This window comes from Crinia signifera, chromosome 12 (assembly GCF_055691185.1).
Source record: "Crinia signifera chromosome 12, ASM5569118v1, whole genome shotgun sequence".
Lineage (NCBI taxonomy): Eukaryota > Metazoa > Chordata > Amphibia > Anura > Myobatrachidae > Crinia > Crinia signifera.
Window position 1 is genome coordinate 44971219 of NC_139228.1, and position 19159 is coordinate 44990377.

Below are 19159 nucleotides of genomic sequence, written 5' to 3' on the forward strand. Positions count from 1 at the left end.
ATCCATGCCAACCCGAAGCGTGGCGAGCGCAGCGAGCCCGCGAGGGGCGGCGGTACGCGTCCTCCGACCTTTTCATGCCCTACTATCCACGTCGGCGTGGAGTTGAGAATAGAATAGTGTGGCGAGCGCAGAGAGCCACCGAGCCCGAAGCGTGGCGAGCGCAGCGAGCCCCGCGAGGGGACGCGGATACCTTCACAGGTAGACGCGTCCCCTCGCGGCCTTCACAGGTGTCCGCGTCGCCACGGACACCTGTGAAGCCCGCGAGGGGACGCGTATAACTGTGAAGGTATCCGCGTCCCCTCGCGGGGCTCGCTGCGCTCGCCACACTATTCTATTCTCACTCCACGCCCTAGTGGATAGTAGGGCATGAAAAGGTCGGAGGACGCGTACGGCCGCCCCTCGCGGGCTCGCTGCGCTCGCCACGCTTCGGGTTCGCGTGGATCGTGGGGTGGCGTTAAAAATTGGGGGGGGACATTTAAGGGTTAATTGTGCTTATTTGGGCTCTGTGGCCCATTTAACATTGATTCCTAGGGCCAAATCAGGTCCATTGAGGCATTTAACAGTAAAATCGCGGTCAATCAGCCTTTTTAACATTGTTCCCTATGTGAAAATCGCGGTCATCGCGGCCATCCCGATTTACCCGCGATGCCCGCGATTTTTACCCCCGACGCCCGCGATTTCAATCGCTGGCGCCCTTCTAGGTAAAGAGTACCAAAAATATCAAATGAAGGTACATTGTGTCAAATGAAGGTCAACCTTGCATACCTCCCAACATGACCCATCCCTGGATGGAGAAAAATGGTCTGTTACTGGTCTTAATTTATGATTGCCATCACCTGTGTTGAAACGCCTTGCTTATTAATAAATAAGTTCAACACAGGTGATGGCAATAATAAATCAATAGAGAAGTCCAGAAATCGAGCCCTTTGTCCCTCCCAGGATATGTCATGCTGAGGTATGTTCTTAGGGTCAGTTTTGTAATGGAGTTTTGGTCTCCCAGATTTTGCCTTGGCTTCAACTTCTCCACTAACTTAAATTTCACAGTGATGCTTCTGACGCTTCCTTTTACAGCCTTTACGTGATTTTAGTTAATTATCTTTGATATCTTTATATTTAGCCTGCAGTCATCTGCTTAGTGCAACCCATGATTGTTGCAAATTGGAACATCACTATGACATAAGAGCATGTCAGTGTTCAATTCTGGAATTGTATTCGCCTGACTAGCATTAAAGAATTACTCATTCATTTAACTTTTCAGGCTTTAAAAAAAGCTATTAATGAATCATCTGCCATGTGCTAGATTCACGGTTTTATTTTTATTTCAAGCTGTTAAGCTCAGCAAAGGAATAGTAATTGTGTGGATATGTTTAAGTTTGTACCAGGCAGAGGTTGTGTAAATATTTTCTTACTTAGACCTTGAATAAAATGTATCACTTGACCAGGGGCGTCAAAAAATTTAAATACAACAGTATAATTTAAATGGAATTAAGCCCAGCAAAAACAAAGCAAAAAACTACTAATAAAATAAATCAAATAAAGAGCGGCTGGTTGCTTTGGAAATATTTACTAAATCTTTTATGTCAAGACTCATGGCCTGATACAGAGGTGCAGCCAAACCACACAAAATGACCTTATTCATGTAGTATAGCGATTATTTGCTACTGTGCATTCACTATATGTTCTGAAGAACCTTATACCCTGAGTGCAGTAGTGTATGTGACACATGGTATTAGAAACAGAGATGCAAAATGATGGACATTTCTGGGGGTGGACTTAGAGGGGGCCAAAGTGATCACGAAAAATATATATTTATCTCACGGGCGTGTTAGGGGGCAGAATCGCAGGCATGTCAGTGAATGTGGCTTCATTCCCAGATGCCTAGCCATAGGGGGGTATTCAATGCTGTGGGCGAGCGGCGACAGCGAGCAGAGCTTCCTGCTCGCTGTCACCACTCACCCTGTCAGTATTCAACGCTGCCCCCTCATACGCCAATTCCCCCATGCTCCGTTTTTTGAGCGAGGAGGAATTGGCGTATGCGGCTCCAGAAGCAGCGAGACTCGCGGCTAAATATAGCGAGTTTTCTGCATTAGCTGCGGGTCTCTCTGTTTGGGGGAATCCTCGCCATCCTGTGACGGCGAGGATTTCCCCAGAACATTGAATAGAGCGAGCGGCCGGCGCGGGGGTTAAACAGTGAGGATCGCTGGTTCTCTGCAATCCTCATTGAATACCTGCCATAGTCAGAGAAACTGCACCTGTGCAATGGTAACATATCAATAACTACCAATGGTGTTACAATGTGCACTGGTGTTAAAAGTGGTGCATGCTATTACATGTCTATGGAAACAGATTCTAGAGCAGATGCAGCAGTGCCTAAGATTAGGAAACCAGAAAATGAAGATAAAAATGACTGGTGATCACAGTGATGCCACTAATACATCATTCACACTAGAGATGGGTGGTTTGTGAACAAAACAGATCTTTTGGACGGATCCCATGTAAGAGCAAGTGAGCCGAACTTTCAGTTTAGTTTTTCGTTACAATGCATTTGCCTGAGCTCAGCACTGCCACCTGTGGCAATTGAGATGCACTAACTCTGAAGACTGAGTACAGTGCTGCGACTGCAAGTAAAAGAAAGAATAACAAGGCTGCTGCTGCTAGGGATGGCCATCGGTGCAGACGCCACTGATGGTTTCCGTCTATGACGATGCTGCACCCAACCATCGATCAGTGTTTTACTCAGTCATGTATGTTCTTATTTGTTCAGCTCACAGTTTAAAAAAAAAATAAAAAAAGTTTTCAAAAAGACTTGCGTCCATCTAGTTCAACCTAGGTTGTTATAATAGATTATAGTTAAAGGGTCAACCCAGGTCTTAAATTCTGGGTCACCGAACCTGGTCTTGATCAGTGTCGGTGACTTGGTATTTAAGACTCGGTCTGATCCTTTCACACTTAAGAAAAACCTGGGGTTTTCAGCAAATTTAGCAAATTCCTGGGTTGAAAAGCTTTAAGCCAGTAATTGGCTTCTGGTGTGAATCGGATCAGACTGCACCCCAAAAAAATAACCAAGCAAGCAAAAATTCTGGGTAATTGCCGGTATGAATGGGGTATTACTGAAAATAGTCTTTGAACTTTAACTCTCCTACAGTGACTTTTTATCAATTATAATGGCAATGCTGGCAGGAGATTGGGGACAGAGGTCATTTCCATGTAGATTTATAATGCTTAAAATTACAAACAAAAAAGTATCTACAAAATTTCAATTCTCAATTATCCATAGTAACAATCACACTATTCATATATCAATAAAATCAATATTTTTGCAGTGTCTTGCTATTGTGATGAGGCTTAATAGTGGCAAAAGTAACAATGTATGGAATACGCCCATGTCACATTAGCATACGTGCTACTCATGTTGCAGTTTCTTACCTAGAGAGCATTCCCAGGGGTGTAACATTGAGGGATCCCATTAGCATTGCCAAGGCCATTCCTGGGGCTTCCCGTTCTATTACTTCTTTTGTGGCCTACAGATAGAAATGAGTTAAATTAGCTTTAAGCGTATACAGCTTTCACTGGTTGAGTTGCAAATAAATAAAAAAAATGTTAATCTTAATTTACTGTAGCCATGTAGAAAAACCAAAACAAAGTGTGCACAATTGTGCTCCTTTCTATAATGAACAGGAAAACTTCAAATAGTAGCTTGGTGATATGGACATACTGGGGGAAATTTACTAAAATGAGATTTGTATTTCACATGGGATGTTGCTATGGGCAACCAATCAGATACTATCTATTATCTTCTAGAAGGTGCTAAATAAATGAGAAGTAATTTCTGATTGGTTGCCCATAGCAACATCCCATGTGAAATACAAATCCCATCTTAGTAAATTTCCCAATATCTCAAATACAAAAGCAGAGCATGTCAGTTAGTTCCCTACAAACTTTCACTGCTCTTGTGTACAACCCAATCTGCACAGATTATTGCACAGAGTATTTCCATTACCATCTATATGACAAATAGGGAATCATTTTAGTTAAAGTTGTGTCAACCCGCTTTAAAAACTTTTCCATGGAAGAAAATAATTCGGTACTTGTTTCCTAGCACGGCGCCCATCGCATTGTGTACCTTATTTAGTGGTGTGCGATGCTTGTACAATTAAATATTGCATAGCATCGCATGCCAGCAAATGGGATGTGATGCGATTTTTAATTGTACAAGCACCCATGCCATGAGATGTGATGGGTGCTTACAATGAGACGTAACCCCCAGTATCCGCGCCATCCCGAAGCGTGGTGAGCGGACGCGGTACGCGTCCTCTGACCTTTTCATACCCCCACTATCCACGTCAGCGTGGAGTTCATTTTAAATAGTGTGGCGAGCCACCGAGTCCGAAGTGTGGCGAGCGCAGCGACCCCCGCGAGGGGGTGCGGAATACATGTAAAGTAATCCATGTCCCTTCACGGGGCTCTCCAAGCTTCGGGCTCGTATTTCGCGTCCCATCGCTGCGCTCGTCACACTATCTAAAATCCACTCCGACGTGGATTTTTGAGCGGGTGCCCCCATGAGCTTATTCCAAGTTACCCCAGAACGATCCACATACAGCACTTGTGAGTGGCACTCATGCTGCTTACTTTACAAACGACAGTGGTTCATAATCATTTGAAATTATTATGGATCACTGTCGTTTGTAAAGTAAGTAGCGTGAGTGCCACTTACAAGTGCTGTGTATATATATATATATATATATATATATATATATATATATATCTATCCTGATGACGAGAATAAAAACTCGAAAGATCTTGATGAAACCTGTGTGGGTCTAACTTCTTGTGAAAGACACCAGTGCTGCCTAGGATGAATGTATATATATATTTATTTATTATTTATTAACAGTTTCTTATATAGCGCATACATATTCCGCAGCGCTTTACAGAGAAGATTTGAACATTCACATCAGTCCCTGTCCCAGTGGAGCTTACAATCTATATTCCCTACCACATGTACATGCACACACAGACATTCCAGGGTTAATTTTGTTGGAAGCCAATTAACCTATCTGTATATTTTTGGCTTGTGAGAGGAAACCGGAGTACCCACGTAAGCACGGGGAGAATATACAAACTCCGCACAGTTAGAGCCATGGTGGGGATCGAACCCATGACCTCGGCACTGTGAGGCAGTAATGCTAACCATTACACCAACCGTGCTGCCCCAATATATATATGGTGTATATATATGGTGTTCCCTTGATGCAAGGAGGACTGGAGGCGGCACTCAATTGTAGTTAAGTGTATTCAAATCATAGTGCAAATAAAAAAACAAGGGTCAGAAGTTTTGGACAAAGACATGCAGAGGCAAAATTAATAAACTGGGTTCCATTCACACCAGAATGGGGGATTCTGGGAATATTCCCACCTAACCAGCGCATGACCCTACATAGTAAGAAACTGTCACTAGCTCTTAGTGCTGCGGGACGCAAGACAATTCTGCAGGGGTGGTTGGATAGTACACCTCCACAAATACCATTATTTTTAAGCAAATTTAATTATATATTTAAAATGGAGTGGATGGAGAATCTATTGTCTTAAGAAAAAAAAGTTGCCGGTTTTCTGACCCAATGGGAACCTTATATTGACAGTTGGTCACTCACTATTAGGAAACAATTACATGGCAGCTTTAAAAACACAACTTGGTACCTTACCCAGTTAGCAGCAAACAATCCCCCAATAAACCTGTACTGATCAGGACTTATATAGATGTGGACACCCCAGGCACCGGAAGCAGTAATTCATACAAAGGTAAAGCATATGACTCTTGTTTATGTATGATCTGACAAATAAGATAATTTTCATGACAAAAGGTTTATCATTAGACCCACCATGAGTACTTGAATGGTCATTTGTAATTTTATTTGGACGTGACATCTTTTGTTTCTCCTTTATATGATGCATTGTATAAATCAGATATAGACATCAGACTATACCAATATACTGTGGAATTTCTTTATTTCAATTGTAACAATGTAAAACAACGCTTAAGTAACAATGTAAAACATTCCAATGTATAATTTTTATTGCCTCAATAAAAAATTTTTAAAAACAAGGGTCAACATGCATGGGTCAACAGTTTTGCGGTTGACACCCCTTCATCACTACAGCTGACAAACTCGTCTTAACCGTGGAAAACCTTTTGCAAGTGAGTGCAGCCTCCTGTCGTCCTTGCATCAAGGGAACACTTCCTATATATTATTATACAAGGAAGGCATACACCCCCTCTCTCTCTTACCTACAGCAGTAACATGTTGCAGTTGGGGAGTAGAGCATCAGTTGCAAGATATTACTAAGAACATTTTCACAATTCACAGGTCTATCAGGATGGGAGGGGGCCTGAATTATGCAATTCTAATGGAGTCTACAGGGACCATAGCCCACAGTGAATTGTCAGGGCTTCTGATATGCTGTGTGACACCAGCTGTTGAATCAGGGTGGATCCAGCAGACTCACTAGCTGGGTCCAGCAGCAGCTGCACTGCGCAGGATGAGCAGTACTAGATGGGAGCCGCCCTGTCACCTATTGCAGATGTTAGCAGGGCTTTTGGGAGAGAGCCAGTTAACTAGCGGTAGGGGAGTCAGAGAGCTCTTTGAGCCTGTTGTAAACCACACAGCTACTGCCATATATGTAGGTGCCCCTTCAGGGCTCAAAGCCTGTGGGCAGCCAACTCTTTTGCCTCTGGGAATGTTTTTGGAGCCTACAATAAAGGAAGATGGAAGTATGTGGGAACAGAGGGCACAGGAAAGATAGAAGTAAAAGATGTAGACTAGCAGCATGTTGGCGATTGCAAGTGTACTACACATTTGCGCAGCAGTAGTTCATAAACAAATTGCAGAATGGCTAGTAGCGGCTCCTTTGGGTCTGATTACTAAACAAGACTGCAGAATAATCTTAAACCCAGATCATGAAAATATGTAATTCAGAGAGTTTACACAGAAACAGTGAAAGGCTAAAGGAACAGTTTTATTTAAACATTAATAACTAGGGAAATAAAGATCTTGTACCTTTTAAATTCCATATAGCATTAAATATTTGTTCTACATTAATATGGAAATCACCCTATAACACTATTAACTTTTCTTGTGATCTTTAATTCAGGGCTGCTTAGTATAATACTACCACTATAACTTCAGAACTCATTAAAAAATAAGCACGCTCTGATAAGGGGGGGGGTCTTCATCAGTAATGTCCCATTCAGCTAATCATGATCAGAGACATATTCCTGCATTCCGGTTTGTTGAACTAAGATAATCATTTTAAGAGGGTTACGTTACTGGTTAATGAGCCCATAACTGAAAATATCACACAATTAACCTTAGAATGTGAGCCATTTTACAGCATCTTATTCTTTAGACTAAACGGATGCAGAGATGTATACATCATATTCTTCTTAAAATCTCATACACATGGGCACTAACAATCAATTTCGGTTTGTGTAAGGCAAGAGACAGACCATCATTTAGGCTGCTGTATGTCTCCCAGTGATTACAAATGAATAAACTCAAATCGCTCAAAGATAAATACATAAAACTTTCACTGTCAGCTTCTCTTAAACTTTATTAGTTAAAAAAAGGTACAAAATGTACAGATTAATTATAATTAGGTAATTAAATATACCTTGGGGGAAAAAAAGATCCAAATGCATAAATTATGAGGTCTTGGGGTCTCAAAAGAAAAAAATATACAAGTTTGTTAACTGACAAAAAAATAAAACAACACACTTTGAATACACATATAGAACGGGTAAAATAAGTATTGAACGCATCAACATTTTTCATAGTAAATATATTTGTAATGGAACTATTGCAATTAATATTCACAAAATGTCAGCAATGATCCATACAATCCACACACACATGGCAATAAATCAAACCAAAGATATCCATAAAGAAAGTTATGTATAATAATGTGAAGTAATACAGGTCGGGTCTCCCTTAATCATGCATTCCAAAAATCAAAATATTCAGAAAACCGTGGATTTTCAGAATGTTTATTTTTTTTGTTTATTCCCTCCACCCCATTTTTCATACTTACCTTGTCCCCTGGCGGCCTCCGGGATCCTCTTCAGCGTCATCTCCGGTCCCAGGGGTGCATTCGCTCAATGAACCCAAGGGATTTACTGCAGAAGAGGATCCCGAAGGCCACGGTGGATGCCGGGGAACACCATGGACATTGGGGGACCAGGTACGTATGGGGGAAAAAATATTCCAAAAACCGAAAAAATTCCTTATCCAAACTGCTCGTGGTCCAGAGCATTTTGGATAAGGTATACTCAACCTGTACAGGGAAAAGTACTTAAACACATGAAAAAAGTGAGGTGCAAAAAAGGCATGGAAAGCAAAGGCACCAGCTGATCCAGTCCAAACTGATAGCCCATAAACAGGAGTCTCATTACCAAGGTGTTACACAAGAAACATCTCATGACGGGTAAAGGCAAACAGTTCTCTTAAGACCTTTGCTCCGTTATTGTGGCAAAACATATGTTGAAGTAATAATTTGGAAGTGAAAAGAACATAATTTCGCCATAATCCGGCCATGACCAGGAGCTCCTCACAAGATTTCCAAACGAGGAGTGAAAATAATTATCAAAAGAGTTGTCTAAGAGCCAAGGACCATTTGTAATGAGCACCAGAAATACCTGGAATTAGGCCCTCAACCACGATGGCCACTCACCATGCAAGACTCCATTGCTAATGAAAAAGCACATTAAAGCTTGATTAAAGTTTGCTACAAAACATTTGGACAAGCCTGGGAAAAGGGGATTTTTGTAAGAATTTACCATTCAAACCCCTTTCTCTTTCGTCCATCCTGGTGACACAGCTAACCTTGGGATGTAGGAGGGTCCGTAGGAGCAAAGGCACCTATGCTGACTTCTTTTGATAGCAGGCTCCTCCCTTCTGCATCCCAGGATACTTCAGTTCAACTTCTAAAGCACACTAGGATATATAACTCAGTATAACGCCTGAACATCTTATATGCACAATCAGTATAACCATAACATGACAATACATGAATGGTATAACTTACTGAGCATAAGGAAGGGATCGCTGTGTAACCAGTATGGACTCAGAGAAAGGGGTTCAAATGGTAAGTTCTTACAAAAATCCCGTTTTCTCTTTCATCCATCCTGGTGACACAGCTAATCTTGGGACGTTCACGAGCCGGTCCTTTGGGAGGGTACACTCAGACTTACAGTTCTCAACACTGCTTGTCCAAATTAAACGTCCTCCAACACGAACTCATGGAACCTATAGAATTTTGTAAAGGTATGACCAGGTGGCAGCCCTGCACAACTGCTCTGCTGTAGCCCCATGACGCACAGTCCAAGATGAAGCAACTGACCTTGTGGTATGGGCATTTATTCTTGAAGAAACAGGTCTACCTACCATAGTGTGAGCAAAGGCAATGACTGACCTCAACCATCTGGCAATGGTCTGCTTAGAAGCAGGCCACCCTCTCTTGTGTACATCATACAGAACTAAAAGCAAATCACTTTTGCGGATATCCTTTACCCTGTCCACGTATATTCGCAAAGTGCGAACAACGTATAGTTTCTTTAACTTGTCCCTATTTCTTGCCCCTTCATGGGGAGAAAACATCGGGAGCACAATGTCCTGGTTAAAATGAAAAGAAGAAACTACCTTGGGTAGAAACTTAAGCACTGTTCGAAGCACAGCCCTGTCTTCATGAAAAATGGAGACTTGAACGACAAGGCTCCTAATTCTGAAACACGCCGAAGCAATAGACAACAAAAAAGTAAGTTTCCAAGAAACAAACGTAAGGTCAGTCGACCTTAAAGGTTCAAAAGGAGGATTCTGTAACACCGACAAAACCAAAGACAAATCCCAAGGCGCCACCGGCTGCCTATACGGAGGTTTAAGTCTCATGACTCCCTGCAAAAAGGTCTGAACGTCAGGTAACAGGGCTACCCTCTTCTGAAAGAAAATAGATAATGCCAAAAGTTGTAACTTTTAAGGACTGCAAACTGAGCCACGCAGAGAATCCATCCTGGAGAAATTCCAACAATCTCAACACTCTCTGACGCTCACACCACCGGATATAAATCTTCCAGACCCGATGGTAATTTGCTACTGACACAAGCTTGCGAGCATTGAGCATAGTCTGGATGACCTCTCCCGAAAACCCCTTCTTTCTAAATAGGGCGGTTTCATAAGCCAGGCCGTCAAATTGAGCCGAGCTAGGTCCAGGTGTAAAAATGGTCCTTGTTTGTCCAAGTCTGGTCGAAGAGGCAGGCGCCAAGAGTCCATCGACAACCGCAGAATGTCCGAATTCAACGACCTCCTGGGCCAGTCCGGTGCAATCAGAATAGTTTGCACCTTCTGGGACCTCACTCTCTTCAGTACCTGCGGAATCCTGGGGAACGGAGGGAACACGTAGGCATGGTTGAAATGCCATGGAACAGTCATGGCATCCACTGCCCAAGCGGTTGGATCCCTGGTACGAGAGCAGAACCTGGGAACCTGACAGTTGTTCCTGGGCCCCTTCAGGTCTATCTCTGGGAGCCCCCAACGAGACACTATCTCCTGAAACACTTCCTGATGAAGTAAAAAAAGCAGTTCTGTTTTCCTATGCGCAAAAAACAATTCCTGAGGCCGCTGTACTAGACACTTGGAGCCTTCACCACAAAATTCCAAACAGGATCAAACAAGCATGCAATAAACAGTGTTTTTCCAAAAGCGCCACCAAAAATAAATCCAAGAAAGAAACAATAGTGCAATACTGCAAATACACCATTTATCTATTTATTTTCGAATTCACACTCACATTTTCTGGGTAAAATAAAGCAATTGACATGCTTTATTTTACCCAGAAAATGTGAGTGTTTCTTTCTTGGAGTTATTTTCAGAACTAAACAACTAACAAAACTGGAGAGGAGTCAATAAACCTATTGAGGAAATTTATTTATAACGGTCTTTTGGTATTGGTGAAAGACAACCACTGGTGGTGCTTTTGGAAAAACACTGTTACTTCCTGATGAAGTGCCCACTCCCCCTTCAGCAGCTCCTCCCTGCTGATGAAATCCGCCTCTATATTCCGAATCCCCAGGATGAACACGGCCGACAGAGAAGGAATGTTCACCTCTGCCCACCTGAAAATCCTCGAGACCTCCGGCATTGCCATCCTGCTGCGAGTCCCGCCCTGATGATTTAAGTACGCCACAGCCTTGGCATTGGCCGACTAAACACGTACTGGTGACCCCTTCAGGCTATCCTCTGCCTGTAGGAGGGTGTTCCAAAGAACACGGAGTTCCAAAATGTTGATTGGCAGTCTGGATTCTTCCCTGGACCACAGACCTTGCAAACTCAGATGCAAGACCACGGCCCTCCTTTCTCTGAGACTGGCGTCGGTTGTGACAACCAGCCACTCCCATGAGCAAAGGGAATGCCCCAACTGCAGAGTCTCCAGATCCGTCCAGCAGAGCAGGGACTCTTGTCTCCAGAGCCAGAAACAACCTTTCTTGCTTCATGGTCTTTGAATTCCCTGACCAACCATAAAGAATGTTCCACTGCAAAATCCTTGAGTGAAACCGTTCAAACTGCAGTGTCTCCCCGATTCTATGCTTAACAGCACTGATCAAAGAGATTCAATGCAAAAATGGTCCACCCATAGATGCAGGTTTAACGATTTTAAATTGGGAATGGGCCATCTGGTTTGGGGACCAGGAAAATAATTGAATAAAATCCTTTCTTCCTTTATTCCTGTGGTACTGGGACCACTACCCCCTTCTCTATAAGGGACGTTGCTGCCCCCAATAGAGCTTGTCGCATGCAAGCTTCTCGCAGTAATGGAGTAGGAAGAAATCTTCTTGGGGGATGCCCCCTGAGATTTATCTTGTAACCCTGGGAAATGATGGAATAAACCCAGGTATCTGAAGTGGCAAGACTCCACTTGTCCCGAAACTGCAGGAGGCGACCCCCCACTCTGAGTCCAGAACGGGGAGTCTCCGCCCCGTCATGCGGAGGACTTATCCTCTCCTTTGGACACATTTTTCTTAGCGAAAGCCCAGAAACAAGATCTGGGGGTCCTTCCCTTACTGGCTGGGAACATTTATCTTCCTGCCTGTCCTCTGTTAGAACCCCCCCCCCCCCCCCTTGAAAGGAGGAGTGAAAGTACGGCTTTGTTCCTGAATATTTTGAAGTAGTGGGAAGAAAGGTACTCTTCACCCCCTGTGGCCTGTTTTATGATGGATTCTAGCTCTGATCCAAAAAGAAGTTCTCTCTTAAAGGGCAATGTCTAAAGCGACTTCTTGGATTCGCCGTCTGCCCCCCAAACTTTAAGCCAGAGGGCTCTCCTAGCAGATACTGAAGTGGCCGATACTTTTGATGCCATCCTAGCCCCTTCTTCCCCAGCCTCACATATATATTCCGCTGCACACCTGAGCTTTTCAGCCAGTGTGAAAGCTTCCGAATCAGGCTGAGGCTGATTTCTTAAGGCCTCAGCCCATTTAATCATTGCCTTGGATACCCAAGCAGAGGCAATAATAGGGCGAAGTGTAACCCCATCACTTCAAAAAGGCTGCACCGCCTTGAACAGGTAATGTTGTGGCTTTTAACAACCTGGCCACCTGGCAATAACCTGGCAATAATAGGGGGAAATGTAAACCCCACCCTTCAAATACCGCCTTAAGGCATACTTCCACCTTTTTGTCCACTGGATCTTTAAAGGCCGCACCGCTTTGTCATGATAAAAACCACAGTGCACAATGTCAGGCAATTGCACATAGCAATATATACTGTGTACTTATCTGCTTGCTGCAATGATCCTCTGTGATCCGTGGGGACAGCGCTGCCCAAAAAGAAACTTCTCTCTGCACTGAATGAAAAGCCTTGCTTTCAGCCTGCTTCAGCTGCGCAGCATTGGAGAGAAATGGCACCAGCACAAGGAGCAGGAAGAGACCAAGTCTCTTGTTGCAGCGGGGAAGGAAGCCAAAAAGGCGCCATTTTCTTCCTTCAGCCGCACCCACTAATGTTTCTCCTATCTCCAATGCCTCCTCTTCTTCTTGGGATCACTGGAGGTAGGAAAGCTGGATTTCCTGTAATAGGATTCACCTCCCTGATAGGGATTTCAGCCTATAAGCTCCTCCAAGATGGCATCTGCCATTGCGGCGGGTCCATCCCCTATGATCCCCCCCTATGCAGGGAGCCAGTTCTGAACACCCCCAGAGCTTAGGAAACCTCTCTACAGCAGAGGTTAAGTGATGTGCAGGGAGCAGACCACTTCCCACCGCACACAGAGCGCTGACAGGACTCGCTTCTGTCAGCCTCTGCTGCGCTCTCAGTGTGTGGGTACTTCTGAAAGAAGCAAAAAACCTGCACAAACTATATAATTAATAAAATAATAAAAAAACTGAAGTATCCTGGAATGCAGAAGGGAGGAGCCTCAAAAGAAGTCAGCATAGGTGCCCTTGCTCCTGCAGACCCTCATACATCCCAAGGTTATCTGTGTCACCAGGATGGACGAAATACTGGAAGAATAAAGTTCAGTCAGTTAACCCCTTCATGACAGAGCCAGTTTGTGCCTTCATGACAGAGCCCTTTTTTTCAAATCTGACATGTCTCACTTAAGTGGGGATAACTTTTTTTTGCTTTTACTTATCCCAGTGATTTTGAGATTGTTTTCTCGTGACACATTGTACTTCAAGTTAGTGGTAAATTTTGGTCGATACAGTCTGTGTTTTTTTTGAAAAATACCAAAATATCGTAAAAAAATGGAAAATTTAGCAATTTTCAAAATGTTAAATTTTCTGCTTGTGAGACAAATAATCTTACCACTCAAAATAGTTAATAACTAACATAGACCATATGTATACTTTATGTTGCCATCATTATTTCAACCTCCTTTTCATTTTTTTGGACACTAGGAGGCTTAAAATATGAATAGCAAATTCTCAAATTTTCAAGAAAATTTCAATCTCTGATTTTTTTAGGGACCAGGTCAGTTTTGATGTGACTTTGAGGGACTTGTATGTGAGACACCCCCATAAATGATGCCATTTCAAAAACTGCACCCCTCACAGTATTCAAAACAGCATTTTGGAAGTTTGTTAACCCTTTAGGTGTTTCACAGGAATTAAAACAAAGTGTAGGTGAAATTTCAAAATTTCTTTTTTTTTGCAGATTTGCAATTTTAATACATTTTTCTAAGGAACACAGTACATTTTACTAGAGAAATGTGACTAAAAATTGATTCCCCCAATTCTTTGGTTTTCATAAATATCCTATATGTGGCCCTAGTGTGCACGGTGACCAAACCACAGGCTTCATAATAGAAGGAGCACCTACTTGATTTTGGAGCCTCCTTTTTATGAGATTATTTTTTAGGCACCATGTAGGTTTCTAGGCACCATAAGATGCTAAAAGTTAGGAACCCCCCCACAAGTGACCCCATTTTGCAAACTACACCCCTCAGGGAATTCATCTAGGGGTATAGAGTACATTTCAAACCCCCAGGGGTTTCACCAATTGTGGTACAACTGGGCAGTGAAAATGAAAAAAATTAATTTTTCATTTTCACAGCTCAGTTGTATCAAAATTGGTGAAACCTCGGGGGGTTTGAAATGTACTCTATACCCCTAGATGAATTCCCTGAGGGGTGTAGTTTGCAAAATGGGGTCACTTGTGGGGGGGTTCCACTGTATGGGTGTTTCGGGGGTCATTCAACCAGAATCTGTGCTGCAAAATCCAAAAATCACTCCTTCCCTTCTGAGTCCTGCCATGCACCCAACTGGTATTTTTTGGTCACATGTGAGGCATTGCCGTACCCGGGAGAAATTGGGGCACAGATTTTGGGGTGCTTTGTCTCCTTCATTCCTTGTGAAAATGAAAAATTTTGAGCCAGATCTGCATTTTTGTGTAAAAAAATTTAATTTTTTACACAAAAATGCAGTTCTGGCTCAAAATTTTTAATTTTCACAAGGAATGAAGGAGACAAAGCACCCCAAAATCTGTGCCCCAATTTCTCCCGAGTACGGCAATGCCTCACATGTGACCAAAAATTACCAGTTGGGTGCATGGCAGGACTCAGAAGGGAAGGAGTGATTTTTGGTGGTGGAATGAATGGTGGGTGCTATGTCGCATTAGCAAGACCCCCGAAGCACCAATACAGTGGAACCCCCCCACAAGTGACCCCATTTTGGTCACCAGCTTTGGGAGGGGGGCTGGCGCTGCGGCTGGCGGGGGGGTGGGAGGGGTGCTGGCGCTGCGGCAGCCGGGTGGGTGGGAGGGAGGGGGGCTGCCGGGTGGGAGGGGGGGGGGGCTGGCGATCGTTGGTGATCGGTGCGGTATACACACACACACACACACATATATATATATATATATATATATATATATATATATATATATATATATATGTGTGTGTATATATATATATATATATATACAGATAGCGCAGGCCTTATGCTTGCTGGCGAATCGCCAGCAGGATCCGCCAGCAACACGGCGCGCCATCTGACTGAGACGCGCGTGCGTCCCCCACGCACGCGCGTCTCAGTATCCGGGCGGCGAGGCGGACACAATACTGTCCGCCTCCCGCTCGAGGGGGGCTGGGGGGACCCGAGGAGGCTGTGGGGGGGTGCGGGCGCCCGGTGTGGGCACCGGGCGACCGAGGGCAGCACCGTCGGAAGGGGACGCGCGTGCACCTCGTGCGCGCGCGTCCCCTTCCGACACACAGATGGCGCGGGAGCAGGGAATGGCGATGGCGACGCCATCGCCATCCCCTGCAAAGATGAGCCCGGCCCCATCTGTATATATACATATATATATACACACACATATATATATATATATATATATATATATGTGTGTGTATATATATATATATATATATATATATATATATATATACACATATACATTTGCAATACTTATTTTTTCATTTTATTTTAACTTTTCTAGCAGCATGATGCTGCTGCTGCTGCTGCTGCTGCGGGAGGGAGGGGGGAGGAGGGCAGCGCTGCGTGCGCACCGGGGGAGCCGGGGGAGCTGCTGCTGCTGCTGCCGGGTGAGTGCCCGGCGGGTGGGAGGGGGGGGCTGCACATCGGTGGTGATCGGTGCTGCACCGATCACCACCGTTTTCTGTGTTACCGAGCGGCTTAGCCGCCGGTAACACAGGAAACGCTGTGATTGACTGTTCAGATTTGAACAGCCAATCACAGCGATCGCCGACCGGGGGGGGGCACCCCTGCCCCCCCGGGCGACGAGGGGGGATGTCTGCTGTCAGGGACAGCAGACATCACCTAACTGTCACTGCGTCTCTAGACGCAGTGACAGTTAGAAGTCATGACGTATATATACGTCAACGGTCGGGAAGTACTTCCCGACCATGACGTATATATACGTCAAATGTCGTGAAGGGGTTAAGACCAAAATTTAACTCGTTGGATGCAATACTACACACCATCTTTGTAGGAGAAAGAAAACTACACATAGTTACTTATTCTGGTTGGGACGCTACGAAATCGCAACCGCGTCCAATGTTGAGAATCTGCGCATGTGCAGGTTTTCTCTGCGGGAGCCCTTGGAGACTTGCATAGTCTCTGAGGCACTAACAGCAAGAAGGGGGGGGGGGGGGCGTTCAGGAAGCATGCTGGGGGCATTCACATGCGAACGACCAGTATCTCCTGGGTGTACCCACGAAAAAGCTGGAAAATGGCATCACTATGCGAACATGGGCTGCCTTCTGCCTTCCTGCCTTCTGTGAAATCCCCGGATATAAGCTGCCCGCTCTTTTCACGGGACAGGGTGCCGCTAATCTAAGTCACCAGAGAGCGACTTAGATTAGCAAGCGCTTAAAAAATCATTCAATGGTCGTCGACCATCGAGTGATTTTGGCCACCCACGCAAGCCTGCATATGGATGTTTATGCAAAACATCCATTTGCAGGCCTGAGGGGACATTCGGCGGGCAGCAAAATACGACTGCTTTGCGAGTCAACCAGAATGAGGTCCATAATCTCAAGAACACCATACCAACAGTATACCAAGTTTGGAGGCGGTACCATCATGGGGTGGGACTGTTTTTCAAAACACACTAATGTCATTCAGATGGAGCCACACTAATCCATCACGCGAGCGTGCCTAGTCGAAGATTTTGGCGTGCCTCTTTTGTAGTGCGCTCAGATGCACCAAGGAGCACTGAGGCACAGCAAACAATATGCATTCGATACACCTTGCCACCGCTGGGTGGAAATTAATCCAGTGGCGGATTGTTATACATTACAGTAGAGATGGAGCTATGCCATTTGGTGAGAATGGGACATGCTTACGTTTGAGCACCTCAAGCGTCTTATTCTCAGCGAAAGGCAATGTGGCTCCATCGGTACAGTACAGTACAATACAAGTTTGGGCAAATGGCCAATGTAATGTGCAGTGGTCAGGTGGAGCATTTGGATCCACTAGGCAAATTATTTGATAAACATAGCGTCCTACAGTTCGCCAATGCAGTATACAGTAAGTATAATTGATGGAATGAGGGATTCAGTATTGAATCCCGGCGGTCGGGATCCCGGCGTTCAGAATCCCGACGCCGGAATCCCGACAAGGGGGGGACGTGGATCGCCCCCCCTTGTGGGCTCGCTGCGCTCGCCACGCAGCGGGCCCGGTGCCTCGCTATGCTCGGCACACTAATTTATTCTCCCTCCAGGGGTGTCGTTGACACCCACGGAGGGAGAAAGTGTCGGCATTTCGGCTGTCGGGATTCCGGCGTCGGGATTCTGCATCCTGGCATGAGATCACTCTTTCCATAGACTCGTGAGCACAGGTCGCTATCTCCAGGTGTCATAGGCTAGGGGAGAAGTGTGCTGCTCTCCATGCTTGGAGAACCAGGTTTGAGTCTCTAAGTGACACTGGGGCAGATGTATCAATCAGCCTATAATGTTTTTTAAATACTGAGTCCCGCTTCTCCAGCATAACGTGGAGAAGCGGGCACACGTTATAGGCGGCAGATGTATTAACCCCCCTCCCCCCCAAGCCGATAAGGATAGCTGTTATGCCCAGTGTTAACGGCTCTCCTTATGGGCTCCCCCAGCGTCCTGCGCATGCGCACTCACGGCTCCCCCCCCCGGCCAGCTTTCTGTGCATGCGCGAGATCTCGTTAAAACCGCAAGATCTCCAGCGCAGCCCAAGCCAGTAGTGGGGCTAGCGTTGTCCCCACAGTGGGGGATAGAACAACACTAGCCCTGAGCTGGCGAAGCAGCTGGGGCGAATAAATGCCTAGGCGGCTGATAATACATTGCCGCTAAACACTGGGGGGATTGAAGGGGACCGTCCCGCTGAGTGTATCTCATGCTAGGTGCGCTAGTAATACATTAGGTAACTCGTAATCCCCCCCAGTTAACCAGCGTTAAGTGCATTTCTGCACTTAACGCTGGTTCATACATCTGCCCCAATGTTTTTTTTTCTCTCTGTGTTTTTAGTCTACCATTCATACAGTTATACATGCCAATTTACTGTACAGTACTGTATGTTAAATAGACTTTTTTCTCAGAAAATGTTACTGCATAGGTTATGCATGTACTGTACTGTATATGGGCACTTACAGTATGTATGTGCATCTTATTAGGCTATTTAAAATGCATAGTACGGCAGGCCAGACTCGCGCACCAAGCACATTAACAAAATGGCTACCGAGTGTAAACCATGGCTTCATGGAAGCCCATATCTATGGAGCGAACATGGCATAGGATTTACATGTCTATGGGGAATGACAGCTTGAAGTCTTTTGTGGTAGTTGTGGGTGAGGCTCTTTATTTTCTCAGATGGTAAAGCTGCCTATTCTTCTTGGCAAAAACCCTCTAGTTCCTGTAAATGTTTTGGCTTCCATGAACTTCACGTTTGAGATCTCCCCAGAGTGGCTCAGTGACATTGAGGTCAGGAGACTGAGATGGCCACTCCAGAACCTTCAATTTATTATGTTGTAGCCAATAACAGGGCGACTTGAGCTTGTGTTTTGGATCATTGTCATGTTGGAATGTCCAAGTACGTCCTAATGAGTGCAAATTTTCCTCCAGTAATTTCTGATAACATTCTGCATTCATCGTGCCATCAATTCTGACCAAGGTTCCAGTGCATTTGTAGCTCACACATCCC

General features: G+C 44.8%; 1 protein-coding gene across 37 annotated transcripts in view; it reads right to left on the bottom strand.

The window, feature by feature from the left end:
- GPHN (gephyrin) overlaps positions 1-19159 on the bottom strand; it is a 435418-nt gene that overhangs the window by 270335 nt on the left and 145924 nt on the right. For all 37 annotated transcript variants that reach the window (XM_083166733.1, XM_083166721.1, XM_083166724.1 and 34 more), the window contains exon 5: positions 3427-3521. In XM_083166733.1, the coding sequence (XP_083022859.1) occupies positions 3427-3521 (95 nt within the window). The remainder of the gene's footprint in view (positions 1-3426; positions 3522-19159) is intronic.